A 23,875-nucleotide genomic window follows, 5' to 3' on the forward strand; every position below is an offset into this window, starting at 1 on the left:
CCATGTACTATTAACATCTGTTTTACACTTTGAATGTCCTACTGTGATCCATTAACTTTTTAGAAAAAAAATTTAAATAAAAAAAATCTGTGAGACGAATCAAATGAAATCTAACAGAAATAAGTCAAATAGCAATAATATATGAAATAAAAATATTTGTCCCGCTGTGTGGTTTTGCACATCACCTGACCGACAGAGCGGACAGACGCTGTGCGTAGAGCGGAAGTTGAATGATCAGCTGATCGTGCTGCTGTTGTTGATGCCTGAAGTTGCTTGTTTGAGCACTGTGTTGCTCTAATCTGCTGCTGTCACAGAGGACACTTAAAATCACACAAGGGACACGGTGGAGATTTTCCTCACGACGATTTAGAAGTAACAAGGCTATTATTTTCTCTCAGCAGTGACATATTTTTGCGCTAGGCGACAAGGGAGCTAGCTTTAAGCTTGAGCCTCGGTAAAAGAAAGACCACAGCCGAAGACTGGATGTACGTTTATTGTCCTTAATGTGCAAGTGCAAAAGCAATATTTTTTGTTTTGACTGTATAGTTTATTTCCCGTGTGCCAGTAATTAATCTGTATCGTATGTTATAACTTTGTCCAGCGACAGCTAGCACTAGCCAACATTAGCTCATAGCTCGAGGAGTCTTGTTGTCAAGCTTTGTTCCTTTCGTAACCGCTCAACTCTCACAGATAACGAGCTGAAAGATTACAGCTGTTTGGTCACTTTTGTACAGAATACTTGTTATTCGCTGTGGCTTTTTTTTTTTTTTAATGCGGGACAGTGTACGGGTGCAGCTGATGAGCTTTTAACTTCGTAATAAATTTATATTACTGAAGATTGTTTTGTGTCGAACAAACATTATTTACGTTTTTGTTGGCTGTTTTTTGACTGCCTTTATTGATCTCTCTATTTTAAATGCCACAAACTGGCATTAGGTCAAGGGACAGCTGGCCTTGTGCGTGTAGCTTGCTCACAGATTGCGTAATTTGTTTATGTGCGATCTGCTGGCAGCAAAGTGTCACGAGTTGTATTTGACAAGTCTAACTAGTTAGTGTTGTTGTAGGTACTTTAGTTTTTTTTATGTTTTTCATATTTTTGATACTGTCTGGAATGTCAGTAGTACACGGCATGTGATACAGTGGTCACTCTAATTACAGTTTGAAAGTTTTCTTGTGCCGTTGGTATAGTTGAAAAATTTAGTGACTTGCGATATGAAATAACTGGTTGTCAGGCTTCACTGAAACCGTAAACAACCGTGTAAAAGAGGGTCCCTTACTGGATCCCATTGTGTATTGAAGTGTGTAAGCTGCAGCACTAGTTGCCAATGCTGGACCTGGAGGTGGTCCCTGAGAGATCACTTGGAAATGAACAATGGGAATTTGCCTTAGGTAAGTTTTGCGCACATAAGATTGATGAAATAATGGCAAAATTTGTCTTTGCATATATTAATTTGACTAATGTATTCAAAGGGATGCCATTGGCCCAGGCCATCTCTATTCTCCAGAAACACTGCCGCGTCATTAAAAATGTCCAGGTGCTGTACAGTGAGCAGGTGAGGCACATTATAATCAGACCAATATGCAAACTACTGTTATGCATGCTGGTGTTGTTAAGGTATTTTTAATTGCCTTATGCCTTTGTGTACTATCAGCCTTTGTTAATTAATGTGTTTGTTATCTCCCGCCAGCTTCCACTTAGTCATGACCTTATACTGAACTTGACTCAGGATGGGATTAAACTGCTGTTTGATGCCACAAATCAAAGACTCAAGGTAGAAATAAGGGGCACATTATCCACCCTCTAAAGAATATTAACTTTATTAAATGTAAATTCAGTCAGCCATCTTAACAATTACCTGGCCAGCCAAGGCCACATACCTTTATAATACTTTACAAAGATGTATGGTCAGGAACTATATCAAAGTATCAGAAAAGAGATTGTTTCTGTATTTGAGAGACACATGCTATAATTTAGCAGCAGTCCAACTGAAAGTTGGAGAGACTGGCTTGCTGGTAACTTGAACCAGTCAGCATTTTTCTAACCTTAGATACTTATATGTGAAAATGTTTCATGCCTTCTACGTGAATGTATGGAAACAATATGTGGCACTACACTAATTCCTCCTCACTGGTGTGATGTTGCTCTTTTTCACAGGTCATTGAAGTGTATGACCTTAGCAAAGTCAAGTTGAAATACTGGTGGGTAATGTTTTTGGATCAATACAAACACACAAATATACACAAATAGATATATTATACAGTATAATCTGCATTGTGCACACTACTGATATGTTTGCACAGTGTATGTTTTTCTGTATGGTGTTCTTCTTAGCTCATGCAGTGCTTTCCTTATAATTAGTAAACTCTAACTAACTGTATTTTTATGTATTTCAGTGGAGTGCATTTCAACTCTCAAGCCATTGCTCCTACAATAGAGCAAATAGACCAGTCTTTTGGAGCTACGCACCCTGGAGGTAAATTACAAACTATTCCACAAGAGCTGCCACACTTTTATTCTGGATAGTCTAGTCTAGATTTCTTTTTGTAAACCAATTGTTTTGTAATGATTTCCACTAAATGATGACAAGATTTTAATGGTCCCAGAAAATCTAAACAGTATTTTTTACATTACAGTTTACAATGCTGTGGAGCAATTGTTTCATCTCAATTTCCGTGGTCTCTCCTTCTCTTTTCAACTGGACTCATGGAATGAAGCTCCCAAGTATGAGGTGAGTTGTTAGTTCATTTGTTTATGCAGTGAGAAGTGTTATGACAATTATTCTCTGCTCAAGATGGATTTTTTTTTGTATGTTTGTAAGTTTGTTTTGATGAGCTCCCATGATGTCCTCAGAATGAGTTACATTCATGTTAATCAACGTCACATTACAACGTTTTAGAATCCTTAAAGTTTATTTTTATTTGATTTATCTTTATTTATACAAGGAGATCTCTGTGAGCGCACTTACTCTCTTTTTCATGGGCACCCTGTTCAAATAATTTGTTTTGTTTGGGTATTTTTTGTCAGCATCTGCAAGCCAGGTACATTTGGAAATACTCCATTTACAGTAGTTTTTTCTTAAATGTTCAGAACATTGAGTTTATTATATGCCCAACAAAATCTGCAGTGCATTGTTCAGAGCCTTAGTTTAGCTCAGCTTCATAACTATGAGGCATGATCACTATGAGGCATTGTAACAGCAGATCTTTGAAGTAGCGATGGGACATTAAACAGTAATATAATTTATTGTGATAAAAAGGGTAGACAATAATCGCTCGTGGGACATTTCATATAATCGCAATAATCGCCAACAAAAGGAATGTGCAGAAAAAAGCTTCTTATCCATAAAGTTGTCTTCTAGATGGTATTGGTTTTTACTTAAGGCAAAGTAAGCTACTATAACAGTTGTTTAAATATGGAACCAATTCATAATATTACAATTATAATTATTCATATCCATAACATTTTTAAACTGTCAGCAACTTTAATAATTATCGTGATATAATTGTTAATCGCAGTTATTTTGGCTATGATAATCGTGAGACCAAATTTCAATATCGTCCCATGCCTGCTTTGAAGACAGGGTAAAGTGCTCTCAGACCGTCTGCTTGTTTATAAATATATGAATTAAGCAGACTGACTGCCTTGGCAGCAGTAAAATGGCTGAAAATGTCTTCTTTGCCATCTGTTTCTCTAAGTGCCAAATTTATTTGATCTGTTTTCATAATGATGTCAAACATTGTCTGTGAGGCTGCATCATGCTTAGTTGATTTACTTTTCTGTTTTGCTTGATGTTTTTGTGTCAATTGAATTTGTCATCACTCAAAATGTATTTTTCTGTGGCTAACAGGTATCTAAAGCTAGCTAAAGATAGCTAAAAGTGTATATGTGGTGAAAAATAAATAAACTGGTGACTTACTTTGCTACTTGTTTCATTTTAACACTGAAGACCCTAAAATGTTTTAGTCCCCTACTACAGGTTTTTGTGACTAATTTGAAGTTTGGTTTAACCTGCAGATTCCACATGGGGCCATGGTGAAAAGAATGCACATCTATACAGGCAACAACCTGCAGGAAACAAGGTATAACACAAGCAAGGTGGTACACATAAAGTCGCACAGATTTTCCCATCCATGCAAATCGTCATTGATTGGCTGTCATTGTTAAAACCCAAGTTATTTTCTTGCATTTAAATTATTATTCAGGGTGTAGAAACATGTCAAGGTTAAAAATGTATTATAACCATATAAAAAAGCCAAAGCAAGGCTATGAGCTTCAGTCTTGAGACCAAGATAAAAGTGACCAATCCTTGTGTGTCTCCAGAGCTCCAGCTATGCCGTTAGCTTGTTTCCTTGGTAACATCTATGCAGAGTGTGTGGATGTCGTGAGAGACCAGGCTGGACCCCTGGGGCTGAAACTCCGCCTACTCACTGCAGGTGACATATGTCAGCAGCTACTCAAGCACACCCACAATATCTCACTCTGTCACATGCCATCAGACTCAAGTTAATAAAGGTTTAAACTTGTGGCATTTAATGTGGGCTGAAAAGAAAAATGTTACTTACTGTGCGTATGACAGACTTTTGAATGTTTTTAATCTTTAAATATTGATTGCTCATCATATCTTTAGCACATATTCTTCATTAGAAACATATAGGTAAGTGTGTTATACCTACATGATGGTTACTGTCTCTGGCTGCAGGCTGTGGACCTGGTGTGATGGCAGACTCCAAAGTCCGCTGTATCGAGAGGAGCATCTCTTTTGGTGATTCATGTCAGGATGTGTTGGGGGCACTGGGCTCACCACACAAAGTCTTCTATAAATCCGAAGACAAGGTAAAAAAATATTTGTGTTGGTTTACAATGTTATAACAAAAATGTTTACAAAATGTTATTTTTTTCTGTTCAGATGAAGATCCACTCTCCATCCCCTCATAAGCAGGTTCCTTCAAAATGTAATGACTACTTCTTCAATTACTTCACCCTGGGAGTGGTATGCATTCTTTTCCTAAATTTTTGTGTGTTGTAAAATAAAAGCTTAAATAGTTTACCTTGTGCATTGACACTAAGAAATCGGTCATTAATTTTGCTTAAAATTAGTTGGAACTGAAGTCAGGTCCAACATTTGTTTATGTGTAGAATTGTCTCAACACAATTCCTATTTCAAATAGGTATTGAATAGTAGTGCTATTTTAGGATTTTCAGTTGGTTAAAAACCACAATCAAGGTGACTTTTCATTTGTTATCTTGTTTGTGTAACCACCGGCATCACTATCTTACTCATCCAGTGGTGTAGTCTTTGTTTCCTGTGCCTAGTCAAAGCCTCAGATCGGAGGTGATGTCCACTGAGGCTGCTCTATCTGCTCTTTAGACACCTACTGTGGTGCAGAGATAGGGCTGTGGTCAGTGTCTCTTACCAAACTTAATGTGCAAGACTTTTCCTATTTCAGGATATCCTGTTTGATTCCACTACCCACCTGGTGAAAAAGTTTGTCCTCCATACAAATTTTCCTGGACACTACAACTTCAATATGTGAGTAATGTTTTATGTCACATGTCAAATTTCACCTTTCCGTAATTTCAACAGTGACCCGTTCTGGTTTATTTTGGCGATTTAGATATCATCGATGTGACTTTAAGATTCCAATAGTCATCAAAAAAGGTGAGTTGTGTCGAACATTTTGCCAAGCACAGTTCATCAAAACAATGTTTCTAAATGTTTCCAATGTGCTTTTTTTGTATTTCAGAGGGAACTGACTCTCAGACAGAGGACTGCATCTTGACCACCTACAGCAAGGTCAGTCATTGCCTCGTATGCATCATATTAACAGAAGCACTAATGATAAAAAAGCATTTCAGTGTCTTTTAACTATTGTTTGTTTCAGTGGGATCAAATTCAAGAACTCTTAGGACATCCAATGGAAAAACCTGTAGTGCTACACAGGTAAATGCCATATATGAAAAGTCATTCTAGGCTTTGTAATTTATCAGTATACAATATGGCATTGAAGGGCACTCAATGACACACACATTTCAAATAATATTGTTGTAAATACATTTATTATATGTGCTCTATAGGTCTTCATCAGCAAACAACACCAACCCATTTGGCTCTACCTTTTGTTTTGGACTGCAGAGGATGATCTTTGAGGTGACACCTTTATAAACTTTGGACCTAATGTTTTTTTGAAAGTTTGTTTTTAAACTAATTAGTCCAGTCTAAAAATGGGGTTCTTTGACTACACAGGTGATGCAGAATAACCACATAGCATCAGTTACATTGTATGGAGCTCCACGGACCACCAGTCAACCCCGGCCCGGGTCAAGTGGTAGTTCCCACTGATGGCATCAAACCAGTACCTGCATTGACTAAACCTCCAGGCCTGTGATTTCTAACCAATCAAATTCAAGTCACGCCTCTCCGATTGCTTCTCATTGACTACCACTCAAATCCAAAAGTTTGGCCAGACCACGTGCTAAAGCCCAGCTTTTGATGTCACCTTGGAGCACTCGCTGGGGATCCTCATATTATTTAGTAGAAGTATTCTAATGCTGCAACATGGAAAGGCTTTCTTGTTTAAGATGGCCACCAGTATAGCATTGTGGCTCAACCAGCATTCAATTACAAGAGCATAGATTTATTGAGTCCAGTTTTGAAGCAAACTTGACATCTACAAATACTGCCAGATAACGCTTGAACCACCTGTCTTCCTGCCACAACCTTTTCATATATATATATACAGCTACAGGAGTCAGACCAGCCCACCTAAAAGCAGACATTCAGCGCTACACTGGACTGCAACAGTATTTTATTTTATTGGAGAGTACTACACACACTCAGGGTTGGGAGAGTAAGAAATTTAGTCAGACTAAAACCACTTTCGGCCAGTGTGAGGCGACGTGGAGCCCCGAGCAAACTCAGATCTGTTTATTGTTTCCAGGATGTTTCTCTGGACGGTCATTGCTCTGGTCCGTTGCTCGCCCACAAAACACAGAAGAGAGAATGCATACATTTGAGGATTTAATTAAAGCACATGAAACATTTCCTCTGTTCTGTAGATATAGGTATCATCACATTTGCCATTCAGAGTGACAGGAAACACATGATTTGGCAGAATGAGAGGTAATCTACAACAAGCACAAAATACTAGTTCAGTTATTCAAGTCCGTCCTTATGCTTTTGTGAGGACTTAAATTACTTTTTCACAGTAAGAGCATTTCCATTTTTGTATTTTTAAAACATATACATTTGCACTAAAACACACTTTTACTTGATTACATCATATCTTTACAAATGGACATTTCTAGATAGTAAAATGTGTTCTTTTTTGTACAGATGAGAGCCACAATTTGTCCTCAGTGTTACAGCTTCCCATTTCTACATGCACTTTAGGTTGTTGTGTTGCAGTCCAGCTCTCATCTTCTTTGTTTGTCCGATTGCCAATTGCTACAGCCAAAGATATTTCAGGATGACTGCATCAGTCTCTGTTACTGTATGCCTGTTGTATGATGAGCGCATGTCCTCACCCCTCCCTCTTATTCTCTCTCTGGTCACTTCATAACTTTCACAATGCACTGAAACTGGAGTTTCATGTGGATTTGGTCACACTTGTGTTCTGTTATATTCATGTGAGTGAAGTCATGGATCATCACCGCTTAACATAGATGTGACTTTGTACATTACTTTCAAATCTGAAAGTTAATTTTCATTTAAAATTCAATAAATGGTGCAATACACATTATACAGTGTTTGCTTAGGTACAGATCTTACTTTTCTATTGAACATGTAAATGCTCCAAGGTGTATGTCAGAGCCCACACATTTAAATATGTGAGTCTTTAGCAAAACCTATTATTGTAACAAAAAAGTCAGATACTGAATGGTTTGCCACATAAAACCTCCAAATCTTTTGTTTGTTTCAAAACCTCACACTTTAGTTCATGGGCTCTGATGTTTTACCTTATTGTACATTTGTTGTAAATAATATGTGCTCCTGTTCTGCTGACCTGTTGTTAGAGGTTTCTCTTGATCTGAGCTCTGGCTCTTTCAGTCTGAATGGTCCAGTTTGAACAACTGTGTTGAAAGACATTCATTTGTAACACTGGCACAAGAGCCATGCCCACTTACACTGCTACTGTAGACTGACATGTTCATATCTGAGCCTCAAAATATTTTTGGCTGCTTGGAGCTTGGAACCAATAAAGTAATTGCTCTGCAGTTGGATTGAGCAGTGATAATGTAAAGTCTGGTGGAGAGAAACAGCTCAAGGAGTCTCAAGGTTTAACTCCTGGACTCCCTTGTGATTAGGTTGTGGCTTTAGTAATGTTAGCTTGTGCTTCTGGCAGTAACTACAAGGAAATAAAAATATGCTTTTAATGCAGGTGAATATGTGAGAACAAACACAAAATGGTAAATGGTTGAACATTGTGCCTCATCTCCCACCAAGCCTGTCTTTCTCTGTCCTCTGTAAAAAGCAATCTCCTCTTCTAATGAGAATGCATGTGAACAGCATTGTTGTACAGTGTATGTACTGTATGTGCGTGTCACTAAGCAGAGTTACTCAAGTGATGTCCTAGCTGCAGTTTTCTTCTGTAATTTGTTTGCTGGCTGCATAAGAACAGCTTTGGGTTGGGGTTTTTGCAAAAGGGGCTGTGGTGGAGGTTCAGTAGCTTTTTACCCTCAAAGGCTCACTGTGATTTTGTAATCGATTGCTTCAGGAGCTCTGGGCTGCCGAGCATTTAGCACCTAAAACAAATCGTAAGCATGCAGTAATGGGAATGCTGCTTTCGTAGCTTTTGGCTTTTTGATAAACTGCCTCACATGTTTCTTTATAGGGAAAAATAATTGCATATTCTAAACATGATCACCAATGAGTTATTTGGGCTAAGATGCTCAGAAATGAGTCTCTGAATTTAACATGAATTTAACCCACACAGTGGATAAGCAGGGCTGAGCCAAGCTTCTGTCCACTGTGAAACTTTTCAGTTTGTAATGTTGTCCCATTTTAGTCAGCCCAGCCCAGCGTATGAGCAGACTGCTACGATGATGTAATGTGTGAAGGACAAAGGGAGAGCGGTGGGTAGTGAAAATCGCCCCTAACTCAGGTGACCATATCATACCCTTGTTTTTCTACTGTTTGAAGCTGAAAAACAAGTGGCTCTGCAGAGCTGTGTGGCTGTCAGTGAATGAGATGAGTGACTGTTATTTGTAATGGGACAGCTTCAGTTTGGTGTAATGATAAAATCATGTTAATGCCTTGTATCATATTAATGTTTCTTCTTGCTTCATGTTCTGTTGTTCCTTACTCTCCAGACTATTTTTGTGGCCGTAAATTTTAATCCTGTTTCTGGAAATGGGACATTATACTTAATTAAAACTTGTGAAATCCATTGGAATGTGGCATTTTATATTTTGAAATGAATAACTTTGTGTATGTCAAACAGCATGTCCACTGATAAAGTGGCTACAATAGTGCAATGAGAATTGAAGAAACTGCAAGTGAAAATATTATATATGAAAATATTTCTACTGGTGTTGAAGTGGCAGCGCCATCTTCAGTCCAATGAAACATTTTAATCAAGATGAGCTTGAGGTTCATAAACAAGCATCATTTTGTGTGTAATATGACAACTAATAAAAGACGATACAAAATGTGCAGATTTTCTTTACAAAATTACACTACAATGCTCTTTGGTTTCACATTTACCACAGTTGAAGTGTTTTTGTAAACACTGATTTTCACTCAACAGCTGGTTCTAATTTGGATTTGGTTGTTTCGTATCCAGGGAGCAAATGCTATGAAAAATTATGTAAACCTAAGTCTCCAAGGCTCCAATCAAGAGGCACATTTTACCTGGTTATCTCAGAAGAAAAACTGCATTTAACAAAACTACTGTCAAAAGTCTATTTAAATGCATTATACAGTACTTCATAACAACAAAAGGGCACAGTTAACTATCCACTCCACTGTCTGAAACAACAATTGCACAATGTGCCGAGTGCAAATTTTAAAGTTCCACCCTTCAAGGTCAACAAAAATAAAATAAAGACATTGCATTTTTTCAAAAACACAACACATAGCCTACTTGATCCTCTGGGGCATTTTTCCCTCAAACTGTAGATTCTGAGCATAACACATTTGCCACATTCTCATTCATACATATTTTAGTTGGCCTACTTTCTACAGAAATAAACAACACTTGAGTTAAGGGGTACACAGCTTTGTAACTGGAGTATTTCTTGTCCTATAAAACCTAATTCAGCCCTGATTTATACACATTCTATTCCTTAGTTTGCAGTGGTACTTTATGTATATGGTGGTTTTTTGGTGCAAAGGACTTGAGTAGGCCTGTCACGATAACACATTTTGAAGTACAATATATTGTAGAACTGAACCTAAATATAGACGATAAACGAATACATTGAAACCAACTGTTATTATTGTTAAAATATGAGCTGCAATAAATACATAGCAGAATGCAACACTAACCTACCTATAATGAGTCATCATAGAAGTTTTATATTCAACCTTCAATAGCTCAAATCTTATATAGTACAGAAAAATAACCACAATTTCTCCACTAGTACAAAGAAAAAAGTAAACATGATAAATACTGACCCCCAAAAATTATTGTTCCATCTTTTATGTATTGATCGATGAGTCAATATAGTAATTATCGTGACAGGCCTAGGCTTGAGAACCACTGCCACTTTATCTCATGTATGACATTAGTACGTTAAAAACACCTGTGTATCCCTGTAGTCTGTGTCTGCTGTGCTTTGGCCCTTTGTTTCGAGCCTGTTGTCAAACTTCCATGAGAAGGGTTTGGAGGTGACCCGTGCTCTGTTGTGGCAGCTCACTTTAGGGTCATGCAGCAGGTTCCACATCAGCCATATCTGTGGGACACTGAGGCTGTGGACCACCATCAGCTCACGGTAAAAACACGGATCAAATGTTTGGAGATGAGGCGCAGCAGAGGGGCGTGGTATCCCAAATGTCCGGAAGCCCTGGTGCCGCAAGGGTTTGAGTCCAATCTGCTGAAGACACATTCCCAAAAAGACGTCGTCGATGGGAAACAACTCCACCTATAGGACAGAAAAAACAACACAAGACCAATATGTGGACATTTATTTTTACAAGTATTGGAAAAGAAAAATAATAAAAAATAATAATAAGGCGCCTCAATTTTAAAGGTAATTGTTTTGTTTAATTGTGTGTTACTGTGTCAAGTGATTTCAAAAACATTAAATCAGAAATTGCGTGTGTAAGTAAAAAAGACATTTAGTTGCCTATCAAATATTATTTAGTGCTTCATCAAGTATACTTAGGTTTAGTACCTGTTGACATGCTGAGCTAAGTCTCCGGGCTGTATACCCAGACATTACGAATCCTCCTCCTCCAGCATAAGATGGGTATAGACTGCCTCCATACACAAACTCTGGCACAAAGTACTTTGAACTGCGCCGACGGATGGGTCTGGCCTTCACAATAATATCGCCAACAAACAGGTCCTCCTCTGGTTCCTGACCCGCCAGCAACTCCAGAATGTTCTCAATATTTACAAAGACGTCAGCATCACCCTTGAAGATGAACCTGGAAAGAAAACACCTGGTAAATTAAGTGTAAAGACATACTGTTGCCTAAAACTCTTGAATATTATTACAGAAATTAGATAAAAGATACTCATTTTAACTAGTTAAATTAATATAAGTGTATTTACATTTACATTCACATCTTGTTCATTGTAAACTGCAATATAGATTTAAAACAGCTTAATGATAGAAACAGGTTAATTGACTTCCTGCTGAAAACTACAGAACTGTTTCATTTTTGAAAAAGGTTTACATGATATTTCTAGCCTTACATGTATGACCTGAAATCTGAATTTTTTGAAAAATTAGGAGTAAGTACAGAGAGGTGGGCAGGCAAAGGGTGTGCGACATTTTCTGAGCATTCAGGCCTTGAATGCAGGGCAGGATTACTAAAAGGTGTATAAATCAATTGAAGTACTCTGTGTAAGTGAATAATGGGGGAACACCGTTATATATAAAGTATCTAAACTTCTAAACTATTTTTACGGCCTTAAAAACTTGAAAAACAGAACAAATTCATCTGAGTATCCCAATTATTCACCTCAGTGAGTTTACAAATGCTTTTCACAACTTTCCAAGACCAGAGCGACTACCATGCTAACCACACACATCCTGATTATTGGACAGTAAAACACTTTATAATTAGATGCAGATAGTACACAACAAACACATTTTGACTCCAAGAGCTGCTTATACAACATACTGTGGCAAGACTGATGCATACTATGCTCAAATACATAGAGAAAATCAGGTTCAGAGCCTTTAAGTTATTTCTAATTTGTGATTTGAGGCCACTGCTGACTTTCAATACCTTCAGACCTTACACTTACTTGATGTGTGCACAGCTGCTGTTGACCCACGTCAAAAAGTGCGTTTCCTTCAGTGTCAAGTTAAAAAAGGTGTCCTCAAAGTCCCACAGCAGTATGTCCTTAAAGCTTTGGCTCTCATACTCCAGAAGCCTGTCCCATAAGGGCAGAGCGCTCTGGTTCCTAGGGACACCCAGCAGGAACACTGTACGTATGGTTACCCCATTTGGGAAGCTCCCTTCTCTCCCCCAGGTCCGACGTACAACCTGGCAAAACAACAGTATTTTTTTTTTTCCTTCACACTTGTGAAAAACATGCTTATTTAGGAAAAAATATCACCTGGCGCTTATCAAAATCAGCTGCAACAGATTTGACTGCAATGAGCAAGTATGGAGCAATTTGACCATCAATGTAGCATTTGTCAGGTTGGTCAATAAGGAGGCTGAAGTTTCGGTTGTCCTTTGCTTTCAAGTAGCCCTCAAAATCGAATGGGGGCAGAGTGGCCAGAGCAGGCCTGGTTGGTTTGGCTGCATTCTTGCGTCTCGACTTGGATTTCCCCTTGGCTTTGACCTGGATTTTGGACTTTGCCTGAGGAGTTTTGGTCTTGGTCTGAGGCTTATGAGTGTCCAGCTTTGGATCTGTGAGTTTCAAAGCAGGCTGAAAAAATAACAGACAACAGAGAGATAGAAGGGTACAGAACAATGATCAATCAATATCTTCATATACCAACATTTAAACAGTGTCAAATTTGTCATTTTAATTGGTCTACTGTTTGTTTTGTAAAGTCACACTTCAATATGATTGATTCAATCTACCTGTCACTCAGTCAGAGCATGATGGAGGCTAACTAAACGGAGGAGTGGGTGAGGAAAGTGGCTGTGTTTGAACAGACAGCTGCATTAAATAGAGAAGAACTGATTTACAATATAACCAAATTATGATACTGTCAGATGAATCAGATCAGGATTCACTTATTATTGTTACATCACCAAGCCCTTTTGGCTGTTATCACACATTTTCCTTCAATTTTTTAAAATGGAATTTCTTTAAATTCTCTTACTTTGGATCCATTAGTGCCCAGAAGAGTGCGACTGGAGCTGGTAGAGCTGTTCATCTCCAGTTTCAAGAGGGGTCTGTCCCATCCAGAGGACAATATCACCTTCAACCAAGCAAAACACAAGGATTTTCAATATAAACTACATAATGGACCAAATAAAGGTTTTGGAGAAACATTAGAGCTACCTGCCGGGCATAAAACAGCAGACAGAAGAGCAGCAGGAGCAGCATACTGCACAGAACATCTCCCTTCACTCGCAGGAGCCTCCTCATGTGCACCATACTGGAGTTAAAGTCTCATCTAACTTTACTTCAGGACTTCTGTGCATTGTAGATCACCCGCATCAGGTTAGTAAGGCTTCTTTAGGGGCCAGCATCTGCGGGACATTGTGGCCAGGGCTCGATGGCATCCCTTCTTTCTTTTTATTCCCTCCATCTCACTGCTATGAGGCACGAACTATCCCAGTAGGTACAAGCTTGAAGAAGATGGAAGCAAAAGTACAGTCATGTATCCTACATGGGCTAGGACCTACTTTATTAGCCTACTCTTTATTACTATTAAGGCACTCACTTTCACAGATAAAGTTCATGCATATGAAGGGGGTGTGTCTGTCTCTTATATAAGTAGATAGGTAGCATTATACTGGAGAACATCATGTCCCCAGATTCTGATGATAAAAGATCCTATAGATCCTATAGGTCCCATTAGATTTGAAGTTAAAAATGTAAATCTCAAAATACTTTTTAGTTGTCCTAAGTTATCGTAACTGAACTGCTTGCCTATAGGCCAGTACTACAAAGGGTATTTAAACAAAACTTCTGTACAACTCACCTTTAACTATTAACATTAATAACTGTTGTAACTTATGCAAAAACTGCAATCAAACTAACTTACCGTTAGTTTTAGGAATACATAGTAAACTGAAAATCTCTGTCCTGGAAGTGTAGTGGCACACAAGCTGTTGCACTGCCTTTGTGCCTGCTTGCAAGCAAAAAACCTTTGAAAAAACTAAATAAAATGAACAGAAAATAAACTTGTCGCGGAACGAGCGAGCAGAGAATGAGTCGATAGAAACTCCGTTAAAGACATCTGGGACTAACCACAGCAAATCTTCGTGGGACGCGTTCAGGAGCAGCTGTAAAATGTGAAAAACGGTCAACAGCTTATTCAGTAAGGCAACACTGTAGTTTGCGCATCCTGTTTAAATTATTTAAATCAATTACATGAAGAAATATTAATTCAACTAGTTATTTTTTTAAGTCAATACGTTGAACTTGCGTTAAATTGTGTTTAACCCACGAGATCACTATCATATCCTTACGTTTCTTGAAAGCAGCATGAATGTCCGTCGCACTTACCACGTGACATGACATAAACTCAGGAGCCAGATGCCAACACAGCAAAATTACCAACAAAAACTCTGATAGATCAGTGAAACGAAGTAACGTATGTGCTTCTTAAAGAGCTTTGGAACGCAGATTTTAGCAGGCCTAAATGGTGAAGAGTCATTAGAATTACCACTATGATAATCAATTTAGTATCTGAGTGCCATTTCTATTCTCTTGCCGTTTTTGAACTGTGCGTTGCTACCATAGATTCTATATAACTTCTTATATACGGTCTGCGGTTGCAATACCGGAAATTCCTCCACTGTGGGACAAGTAAAGAGTGTGCAAGTGGTCTTCTATAATTGATTAGAGTTTAGATCAGAATCACCACACAGGATGGCGATTGTCTCTGGGTGTAGTGGAAGCGGACCACTTCCAGAAAGAAGAGTCCAGACACACAGCACTGTGATTAATGACTGTGATCTGGACGGTTACCAAGCCATATGTGCAGAGGGTCTATAGCACACGTGTGAGCGCATGCATCAGGATGGGGAGGGCAGCCTTTACTCGCACTGGAAAGGCGCGCGCCGCGTGTTGAGCTAAACTGACCAGCACACTAGTCAGACGTGTTCTGACTGGTTACACACGAAGAGCCCTTGAGATGGAATTAGAATAGTTATCTCTATCCATATACTTTGCCTTTACAAGATAAACAGGGATACAGACTTTAACTAAATCTTCAGATATAATTTATTCATATTATTTTTCACAAACACACATCTATCTACTAATCTACCTATAAAATTTACAAAGTACATATCCTTAAAAACGTGTTTCTTTGGCTATAGACATATAACATCTGGGGCTGTCACTGGGCCTCCTTACTGACTGTCCAGCTGTTCTCCCTCTAAACATCACCATGTCAGCTGGATTAAACAGTCCTGCACTGCTGACATTGTGCCATACTTTCCAAACAATACTCTAAACAATTGTGCTGGAACACATGCATATATCTACATATTTGTAGGTTATATTCCAACACATCCAGCACACGTCATTGCAGATGGCAGTATATGAATGAATGAATGATGATGCATTTTAACAAGTAATGAACTATTAAATTTAGCGCCAATACAATAAATGACTAAAATGACTGCGCTACCTGCAGAACCACCCTGAGATTATCATGAATCAAGCTAGTTTCAGTTTTGCTGTTTAAGATCGCTTAATTAGCATGGCTGCTCTTCACTTCCACCATAGAGATGAGAAAGAGTCAATGCTTTGGCTGAGGATGACTTTTTTTGTATTATCTCTATAATTCTATTCTGAGAACATAAATTAATTAAGGCAAAAATGTGCCCCCTACCTTTGACCAAACAATATAGATATTAGATTTGTACAAAACAGTACTGTGGAGTTTAAAATTATTTGTCAACATCTTGACAGCTTCTGATTTCATTCTCAGAACGATGCAGTCCCTGCTTTCATGATCCTAAACAGTACATTAACGTTGTTGCTCTTGATAGCATCTCGGCAGGCGGATATCACTTGGTTCTTAGGTTTTCCGACTGAAGGATAAAAATGTATAAAGACAATTAAATTATGCATCACACACAAATAAGCTATTAGACACTAGGAAATATTCAGTGTGAGTGTATTAGTGTTTTACCTCGCAGTCTTCCAGCCCGCTGGATGGCTTGATTTACAGATTTAAGGCAGGAAAGTAGAGCATTGTGATTGTTGGAGCGGATCTTATATTCATTTATCAGATCTCTGTTTAAATCATACAACTCTCTATAGCGTTTCTTCATGGATGTTCTAGATAACAAAATAAAACATAAAAAAAGAAGCAGTTGCAATTTCTTATACAATACATAATATCTACTTGTAGAAAAGTAGTTAATTAACTCATTATATTTGTTACTGAACTGGTTACGTATAAGAACGACAATATAATGTTTGTCAGTCAGCCAATCAGCAAATAAAAGGTAAAAGAGTGATGATAATGTAATTGTTTTAACCGTACATGTCACTCATGAGACGAGAATCTTCTGCTTGTACCAACATAATCCTGATGTAGTTAGAGTGGTCAGCCATATCTGCAGTTAACTTCTGATGGACTGAGTGGAACTCATCCACCTGACAAAAATATATTTTCAATTAACTGTTTGTGGGGTAACCATTAGTATCGCAAATAAACTAAATTTCACCTCAGAGAGTGAGGTTCGGAGATCCTCAAAGTATCCAGGGAAATCTGCTTCTGCTGCTAGGTCATCTATTCCCAGAAAGGACGCCAATGACTGAACAAGATCCCCTGCCAGGTCGATGTCATCAGTTTTAAAAGTGATCTGAAGACAAAATAAAAGTCATCTTAATAAATATTATGGATAAAATCATGGTGCTTTTATATTTAAATGATGCTTATGTAAAAACACTAAAACTTGCATTTAACTGATTTGCTAATGCAACTTGATGTACAAGCTTATGTAGATTACCTGTCCATTGCTGGCCTTGCTGATGGACAACACTCCACCAGTCCTCAGAGAATGAAAAGTTACATTTGGGCTATCTATTCCCTCTGGAAGCAAGAAGTTCTGGTTCAGCCACATCACAATCTGCAACAAAAGAAACAATCACAGTAAATTTTCTGTCAACATTCTATGAACATAAATGAGGTTTGACACACACCCTTTGTGGCCTGTCATTTATGCTAAAGGTGACCCATCCAGAGGGAGGGGCAGCTGTGGACTCATCAATCAGGTCATACATGGAGAACCGAGGCAGCTGACGAGTGATTTCAAACACATGGAACTGGGTACTGTGAGAACACAGAAAGATGTTGAGGCTCAGAAAAATAACATCACAATAAAATTATATTAAAATTAATACAAGTTCAACTCATAATCCTGCCTTGATTTTCCCCCAACAAAAGCTTTAATATGAAGATCCACAGGTATATCCTTTGGAGGGACTATAGGAACTCGTATACAGCCTGACAGGTTTTGGGCATTGGGGTGAACCACGTGACTCTCTCCCTCAAAAATCCCCTCCGCAAAAATGAGCACTGCACGAATTATTGTTTCTACAAACAAAGAGAAACAAATATGTTAGCTGAATAATAGATTAGCACTTTTTCAGTATCATTGTGGGTCACCATTTGGCGTTGAAATGTTGAGCTCTACATGTGCCCTCTGTGCCTCTGTGGCTGGTCGAACTGAAAGAGCAGTCTGAAGTTGAGTATTGGCTGGAATCACACCCACACCACTGTTGGCTTCTGACACACCCTACCACAATAATAACAAGATTTATCATTTTGGATTACAGCTACAAAACTTGGAAGTTGATTAGAAAAATGTAATCAAGCAACACTACCTTGGCATTTTCTTCATAGTTCCTAAGTTCAAGAAGGAGATTCTGTCTACGCTGGCTGAGTTCTCTAATGAGATCCTGCTCAGCACTAGAGTCCATAAGATTTCCTTTTTGTTCTTTACTTGCAGGGAGGTAACCTCGAACTATAACACATTATCAAAGAACAAAAATATCAGTTCATTCTGTGAAGGATGTAAAAGTATCTGTAGAGTTAGACAATCTCCACAGTGTACCTTCTCCTTCTATAGAGGTACAGATGAGCTGTTTCTGCCCATCCAGCCGGTAGTCTCCCTCCACCACTCCAGCCACAGAAGAGGAGAAGTTGTCTTTAAAAATGACCTCACCCGTTCGGTCACTCCGTGCATCAATCTGCATAAGCAAAAAGAACCTTTGTTATTCCATTTCCAACATATGCAAGCTGCTGAGTAGACATATTGTTTGGCAAGTAAACTGACCTTTCCGTTTGACCAGCCAGTTATGAGTTCAACTACTCCATCAGCATTCAGATCAAAGGCATGAATGCTCATAGCATGATTCTTAGACTAAAGAGAGATCAGTTAATTAAAATGACTAAATCAGTATTGTTAAGTCTCTATTTTTTTGTAAGTAATACATCTCCATTGGCTGGGAGTGAGGCAACAGAGTAACTAAAGCCTGTTTGTCTTTCTTTGAGCACATACATGATTAGCTGTAACACATTGGGAAGCTCCTCGCCACTTGCTTTGTTAAATCTCACTGGGGTCTTTGGTTTTGGCTGGGCAATGTATGTAAAAATTATTGTATCAATAATTATTCTCAATAAAATCTCTATACTATATCATATAGGTGTACAATGTTAGTCAAAATATTGCCATACTTAATGCCAGGAAAGTTGTCTTAGGTAAAACTGTTAAGCTTTGAATTATTAAAGAATATATGAAAATAATAATTTTCTTTGCCTTTATCCTCCAGTATCTTGAATTGCGATCATAAACACCCACAGTACCATTTGCCAGTGCATAGCCAAATCGACTGTCATGCATGTGGCACAGTGAAGTTACAGTCTAAAAACAGAGATAAATGTCACTTAATCTGATATTTTCCATATAAAGCAGTCAATGCTAACAATTTACCTCATTTTCGGTCATCTCAGCCACAAGCTCATCCTCTTTAAAAACTCTTATATCAAAGTCTTCAGATCCTACTAAGAGCTACAGAGGTAACACAAATGTCAACATTAAATTTAGGATCAGCACATTTAAAATGGAGCAGCAAAAACTAAACACAAAACTTGCCTCATTTTTTCCATCTCCTGTGAAGTCACAGAGAACAAGAGATCTGACATTATCTCCAGTCACCTAGGACAAAACACTTCATAAATGTAGATAAAGTGGTCCTTAAATCAACTTTTAAAAAACTAAACAAAATAGTATTATATATCACATATGTCTAGCAAGTATTTTTCTCACAGTCCAGAAGTGGTCATTCCCTTCAAAGTCAAAACCTTGCAGAGCACAGTTTCCTCCAATGATGGCAAGAGGTGAAGGGATGTCTCCAAGTTTGCCCAAGACAATGGAATTTGCTCCATCTGTCACCTTTATTATGCCACACAAAACACAATTATCATACAATGTTTAGCTCCAACCATTAGCCGTTTCTTGATGCTTACCTCTCTGTAGAAAACATCAGCGTTATCATGAACATCATAGGCTAGCAGATTGGTTTGAGAGCCCACTAACAGTGTGTCCCCAGTAGTGTTTGGGCCTAAAGTACCAGCTGTCAAACAAGTAACTGCCTGGTTGATGTTAAGAAGAGACACATCTGAGTCCTGGGTGCTTTGGCTCAGGCGGTGTCCTGCTGCTCTCTGTCCACGGGCATGGGGGTTGTGGATAAAAACCTTCGAAGCAAACATCAATGTACTGAATTCAAATGAAATAACAGGTCAATAATACTGGATTTACCTTCCCTGCTTGTGTTGCTGCTGTGAGACATGGGTGAACTCCATTAAATTTACCAATTGTCACCATCCGAGGGTTTATCTTATGGTTGAGTTTCAGTGTAAAGATCGGGACCAACATGTTTAAGCCTAAATATATGCTATAAAAGTTACAGACAGGGAGAGAAACAGAACAGGTTATTATATTTCATAATGTGATACAGCCACTGACACTCGCATCCTTGCTACTGCTCAACTATGCACAACACTTGATGTGACAACCACCCTTATACTATTGTCATATATGTACACAGAGGTAATGTATGCTCCGAGTTGAAAAATACACATGAACGCTCGCACCAGTCGGACAAAACATCTCTGAAACTAGGACCTTCTGCCGGATTCCGCACCTGACGTCTCCTGTTCTGTGCAGGTTAACAAAAATCAGCTGATTTGTTCGTTTATCTTACACATTTGAGCTCTTTGACCAAATGTAATTACAGGCTTTACATTAGACGCTCCCGGAAGTGTCCTGTTGCCTAGCGACATGAAGCGCGTGCTAAGGCTCTTCACGAGGCTAATCTCATCACAGTTTACTGGGGATTTCTGAAATAACGCCAAAAAACCACGCCATAAATTTACATATCCCAACAGTTGCTAAGACAGCAAAATGAGTTGTCTATTATGAAAAATAAAGTAAAAGATACACGAGCTATGTAATTGATGTGAACAGCTAAGGCAACGCTTTTGCTAAAATAGGCTATATTCGTAGACTACAAAGGAGAAACTGCATATTTACGTCTGAGTAAACTAAAACAATCTCTCCCAAAAAAAAGCATTCTCCTAAATAACCCACCTTAGAAAAACAAGACGATTTCACGACGCTTTAGACAAGTTAGCGACCCATTAGCCTTATTACATTTTCCGCTGCTGTTTCCGCAAAAAAAATCCAAAATAAAAGACATCAACAGTGACCAATCAGAGACCCCATGCAGCAAATTAAATGAAATAGCCTGGGTCAAGACAAAACCTGTGGATCTATGACATTTACTCTTGGGTCTAAGTATTCAAGTTCTTATTACTATTGGATCTATGCATTTACTCCAAACGAAATGAGATGATGTCCACCTTTGTAGATTTTGAAAGGATTTTTTTGTTTGTTACTACATACGGCAGAAAACAAAACAACACACAAACGTGCACCTTATCTGGTTACACTGCATGAAGTATAACAACTTGAACATCTTGTATTATTCATCAATAAATGGCATAAAGATTCACTGTTCCTGATGTCTCCACCAGAGGGCAGCCTCGACACAGTAACGCGCCATAGAAGAAAAAGTACCACAAAGGTCAGTGTATATGGATCCACGATGTATTACTGAAGCTCATCTGTGCTGCAACTATAGCCACGTTTTAGTACCAAAGTTACAGAATGGCCACTGAACCGAAACGACCAAAGGTATTTACTGAAATGTGTTTGCAGGCAGTTTGTTTAATGAAGGAGGAATAGCTTAGCGGTGTGTTCATTCATGCTGTAGATGCGGATGTTAGCTGCACGTGTATAACACAACACTGGTACAAGAGCAGGGCTATATCTCATTACTTTATTGCTTATGCTTGTACATTGCCAGTCCATAAATGAGGTTTAGCTTATGCTTTGTATTTTGCTTTTGCATTTTTTAAATTAATTCTTTTTTTTTTATTGCATTCTGACGCTCATATTAATCCACTATTAATGAGTTTATGATATGCTGTCTATTAATAGATTGTTTATCCTTTATAATTTTCTATGGTACTAAATATTTTGTTTTCTAAATGACAGATTGTTGAAGAGCGGCAAGATAGTCTGAATGTATTTCTCCAGTGGTGTGGACAAATTGGTTTGGAGCTCAATGAGAAGGTAAAGTACATTTCTGCTTTAAATCTGTTGCATTCATAAACTGTATATGGAGTTAATATGGTTAACTGAGATTCAGGAGCAGGACCATGCATCAACCTTCTACAGCACCTCTCCCGCAAACCACAACTCACCTCAATTACCCAGAAGCTCTATTTATACAAGCCTATCCCGGCAACACCATTCCGCTCTCTCGACCCTTCCTCCCACCCTGTGTCTCTTGTTCATCTTTCAGCCTGAAGACCTCACCATCTACAGAGGGGGCCCTGAATCAGCTGGGTTGAGCGCCTGAGACAGAGCCCCCATCCTGAGTCTCTCGCCAGCAACCACATCTATCCATATTATTAATAGATATCTTTATTTTATAACATTGTTATGGCAGGTTCTTGTTGGTGAAAAATACATTTGAGCATTTTCAGTCAGTCTTTGGTCCCTGTTATTTCCTCAGGTTTGCGTAGGTCTTGAAGGGACTGTAGCAGAGTATGGGATGTTGGCGAAAGAAGATATTGATGAAAGAGAGGTGTTGTTTACTGTACCCAGAAAAGCTATTCTTCATCAGGAGTCATCGAAGGTCTCTGGTGTGCTAGACAAAGGTACTTTAAGGTTTCAGGAAATTGTGGCAGCAGTATTTTTTCGTCTTTCTTTTTTAATTTCAGAAAAGATTACATTGGACAGTGCCTCAAGCTGGGTCCCTCTACTCCTGGCTTTGCTGCATGAGTATACATCGCCACAGTCGTTCTGGAGGCCATACCTCTCTCTATGGAATGACTTTAGAAAACTGGACCATCCCATGTTTTGGTATATCAGTTTTCAAAAATTCCAATAGGGCTGTGCAATTAATTTACATAGTATATGTACATACATGACCAGATAGACAAGCCTTTGTATTATGGTGATTATTAAAAAAAAGGCATACCGGTATTTATTTTAATTTTTTAAATATAATTCCTAAAAAATATGATTGTTTTGTTCATCCCTACTTTCTGATACAATTCCTTGTGTGTCCTTTCAACAGGTCTAAAGAGGAGAGGGACACACTTTTAAAGGGAACAGGAATTCCTGAAGCTGTGAACACAGATTTAGATAAAATTCATAAAGAATATTCAGATGTTGTCCTCCAATTGATCACCAAGTACTCTGAATACTGGACCCCCAACATACACACTCTGGATCTTTACACAAATCTGGTGGCCTTTGTCATGGCATACAGGTTAGAGGCATATACACACATTAATTATGTAATCATACTTTCTCTTCTAAGCTTATTTGTGCTAAGCTCTACTTGCTCATTGTAGTTTCCAAGAACCCAATGAAGAGGACGATGATGAAGATGAAGATGAAGAAGATAAAGCACCAAACCCCCCGATGATGGTGCCCATGGCTGATATGCTAAACCACGTAGCAAATCACAATGCTCAACTGGAATTCACCCCAGTAAGGAAAGCTCTCTGTATCACGCTACATCCAAATCTTGATTATGCCTTTGCTTGGTCCATTTTGTTGCACACTTCTACGTTTTCAGGAGAGTTTAAAGATGGTTAGCATACGGCCAATTTGCAAAGGTGAAGAGGTTTTTAACACATACGGCCAGATGGCAAACTGGCAGCTACTGCACATGTATGGATTCACAGAGCCTTTTCCAAGCAACAGCAACGACACAGTGGACATCCCTGTCAGCAACTTCTTCACAGCTGCAAGAGGTGAAATAATATTAATGATGTTTCAATTCAATTGTTCATTCAATTGTTACTTATAGTGTTACTTTATTATTCAGATATTAAAACAGATTTTGAGTTGTCGCTTTTGGATGAGAAATGGAGATTGTTGAATCAAATAGAAGGGAATGATGCAATCATTTTTGGAAACCAGGGATGTCTCACAGACTCCACTCTTAATACTGTATTGAAGGT

At 38.5% G+C, this 23,875-nt stretch overlaps 4 protein-coding genes across 6 annotated transcripts in view; 2 read left to right on the top strand and 2 right to left on the bottom strand.

Annotated features, from left to right (window-relative positions):
- The first annotated feature begins 199 nt into the window (after window positions 1-199).
- On the top strand, window positions 200-9,387 carry phaf1 (phagosome assembly factor 1). Its single transcript, XM_055222436.1, has 16 exons — window positions 200-1,389; window positions 1,471-1,553; window positions 1,689-1,772; window positions 2,156-2,199; window positions 2,395-2,474; window positions 2,635-2,729; window positions 4,016-4,080; window positions 4,322-4,434; window positions 4,701-4,834; window positions 4,908-4,991; window positions 5,449-5,531; window positions 5,617-5,660; window positions 5,746-5,795; window positions 5,884-5,942; window positions 6,077-6,149; window positions 6,246-9,387. The coding sequence occupies exons 1-16, from the start codon at window positions 1,326-1,328 to the stop codon at window positions 6,339-6,341; spliced, it is 1,251 nt and encodes a 416-aa protein (XP_055078411.1). The 5' UTR covers window positions 200-1,325; the 3' UTR covers window positions 6,342-9,387.
- Window positions 9,388-10,624: 1,237 nt separating this feature from the next.
- Window positions 10,625-13,842, bottom strand: b3gnt9 (UDP-GlcNAc:betaGal beta-1,3-N-acetylglucosaminyltransferase 9). The gene is made up of 6 exons (XM_033967569.2): window positions 13,639-13,842; window positions 13,457-13,555; window positions 12,736-13,053; window positions 12,421-12,662; window positions 11,336-11,591; window positions 10,625-11,083 (listed from the first exon to the last, which is right to left on the bottom strand). The coding sequence occupies exons 1-6, from the start codon at window positions 13,732-13,734 to the stop codon at window positions 10,727-10,729; spliced, it is 1,368 nt and encodes a 455-aa protein (XP_033823460.1). The 5' UTR covers window positions 13,735-13,842; the 3' UTR covers window positions 10,625-10,726.
- A 1,668-nt stretch (window positions 13,843-15,510) lies between these two features.
- Window positions 15,511-20,997, bottom strand: bbs2 (Bardet-Biedl syndrome 2). The gene is made up of 18 exons (XM_033968179.2): window positions 20,922-20,997; window positions 20,091-20,226; window positions 19,799-20,026; window positions 19,599-19,724; window positions 19,425-19,487; window positions 19,263-19,340; window positions 19,089-19,193; window positions 18,606-18,692; window positions 18,384-18,519; window positions 18,154-18,293; window positions 17,936-18,065; window positions 17,692-17,863; window positions 17,470-17,599; window positions 17,277-17,396; window positions 16,992-17,129; window positions 16,808-16,920; window positions 16,451-16,599; window positions 15,511-16,349 (listed from the first exon to the last, which is right to left on the bottom strand). The coding sequence occupies exons 2-18, from the start codon at window positions 20,205-20,207 to the stop codon at window positions 16,243-16,245; spliced, it is 2,139 nt and encodes a 712-aa protein (XP_033824070.1). The 5' UTR covers window positions 20,208-20,226; window positions 20,922-20,997; the 3' UTR covers window positions 15,511-16,242.
- Window positions 20,998-21,394: 397 nt separating this feature from the next.
- Window positions 21,395-23,875, top strand: part of setd6 (SET domain containing 6, protein lysine methyltransferase) — a 56,621-nt gene continuing 54,140 nt past the window's right edge. For 2 of the 3 annotated variants that reach the window (XM_055222434.1, XM_055222435.1), the window contains exons 1-8: window positions 21,470-21,527; window positions 21,891-21,968; window positions 22,414-22,558; window positions 22,622-22,763; window positions 22,981-23,175; window positions 23,261-23,399; window positions 23,488-23,665; window positions 23,740-23,873. In XM_055222434.1, the coding sequence (XP_055078409.1) occupies window positions 21,501-21,527; window positions 21,891-21,968; window positions 22,414-22,558; window positions 22,622-22,763; window positions 22,981-23,175; window positions 23,261-23,399; window positions 23,488-23,665; window positions 23,740-23,873 (1,038 nt within the window). In that variant the 5' untranslated portion in view covers window positions 21,470-21,500. Of the gene's footprint in view, window positions 21,528-21,890; window positions 21,969-22,413; window positions 22,559-22,621; window positions 22,764-22,980; window positions 23,176-23,260; window positions 23,400-23,487; window positions 23,666-23,739; window positions 23,874-23,875 lie in introns of all 3 variants that reach the window. The other variant, XM_055222433.1, reaches the window with a different exon arrangement.

Source organism: Periophthalmus magnuspinnatus, chromosome 6 (assembly GCF_009829125.3).
Source record: "Periophthalmus magnuspinnatus isolate fPerMag1 chromosome 6, fPerMag1.2.pri, whole genome shotgun sequence".
NCBI lineage: Eukaryota > Metazoa > Chordata > Actinopteri > Gobiiformes > Gobiidae > Periophthalmus > Periophthalmus magnuspinnatus.

Bases quoted from the DNA above. Each gene is read 5' to 3' on its own strand.
- phaf1 (XM_055222436.1), top strand. From the start codon at position 1,326: ATGCTGGACCTGGAGGTGGTCCCTGAGAGATCACTTGGAAATGAACAA. The intron at 4,435-4,700 runs GTGACATATGTC...CTCTGGCTGCAG, and splicing joins ACTCCGCCTACTCACTGCAG to GCTGTGGACCTGGTGTGATG. The intron at 5,796-5,883 runs GTCAGTCATTGC...TGTTTGTTTCAG, and splicing joins TCTTGACCACCTACAGCAAG to TGGGATCAAATTCAAGAACT.
- b3gnt9 (XM_033967569.2), bottom strand. From the start codon at position 13,734: ATGGTGCACATGAGGAGGCTCCTGCGAGTGAAGGGAGATGTTCTGTGC. The intron at 13,556-13,638 runs GTAGCTCTAATG...GCTTGGTTGAAG, and splicing joins TGCTGTTTTATGCCCGGCAG to GTGATATTGTCCTCTGGATG. The intron at 11,084-11,335 runs GTACTAAACCTA...TCTGTCCTATAG, and splicing joins TTAGCTCAGCATGTCAACAG to GTGGAGTTGTTTCCCATCGA.
- bbs2 (XM_033968179.2), bottom strand. From the start codon at position 20,207: ATGTTGGTCCCGATCTTTACACTGAAACTCAACCATAAGATAAACCCT. The intron at 18,693-19,088 runs GCAAAGAAAATT...ATCTCTCTTTAG, and splicing joins CAAGATACTGGAGGATAAAG to TCTAAGAATCATGCTATGAG. The intron at 16,921-16,991 runs GTGAAATTTAGT...TATTTTTGTCAG, and splicing joins TCCGAACCTCACTCTCTGAG to GTGGATGAGTTCCACTCAGT.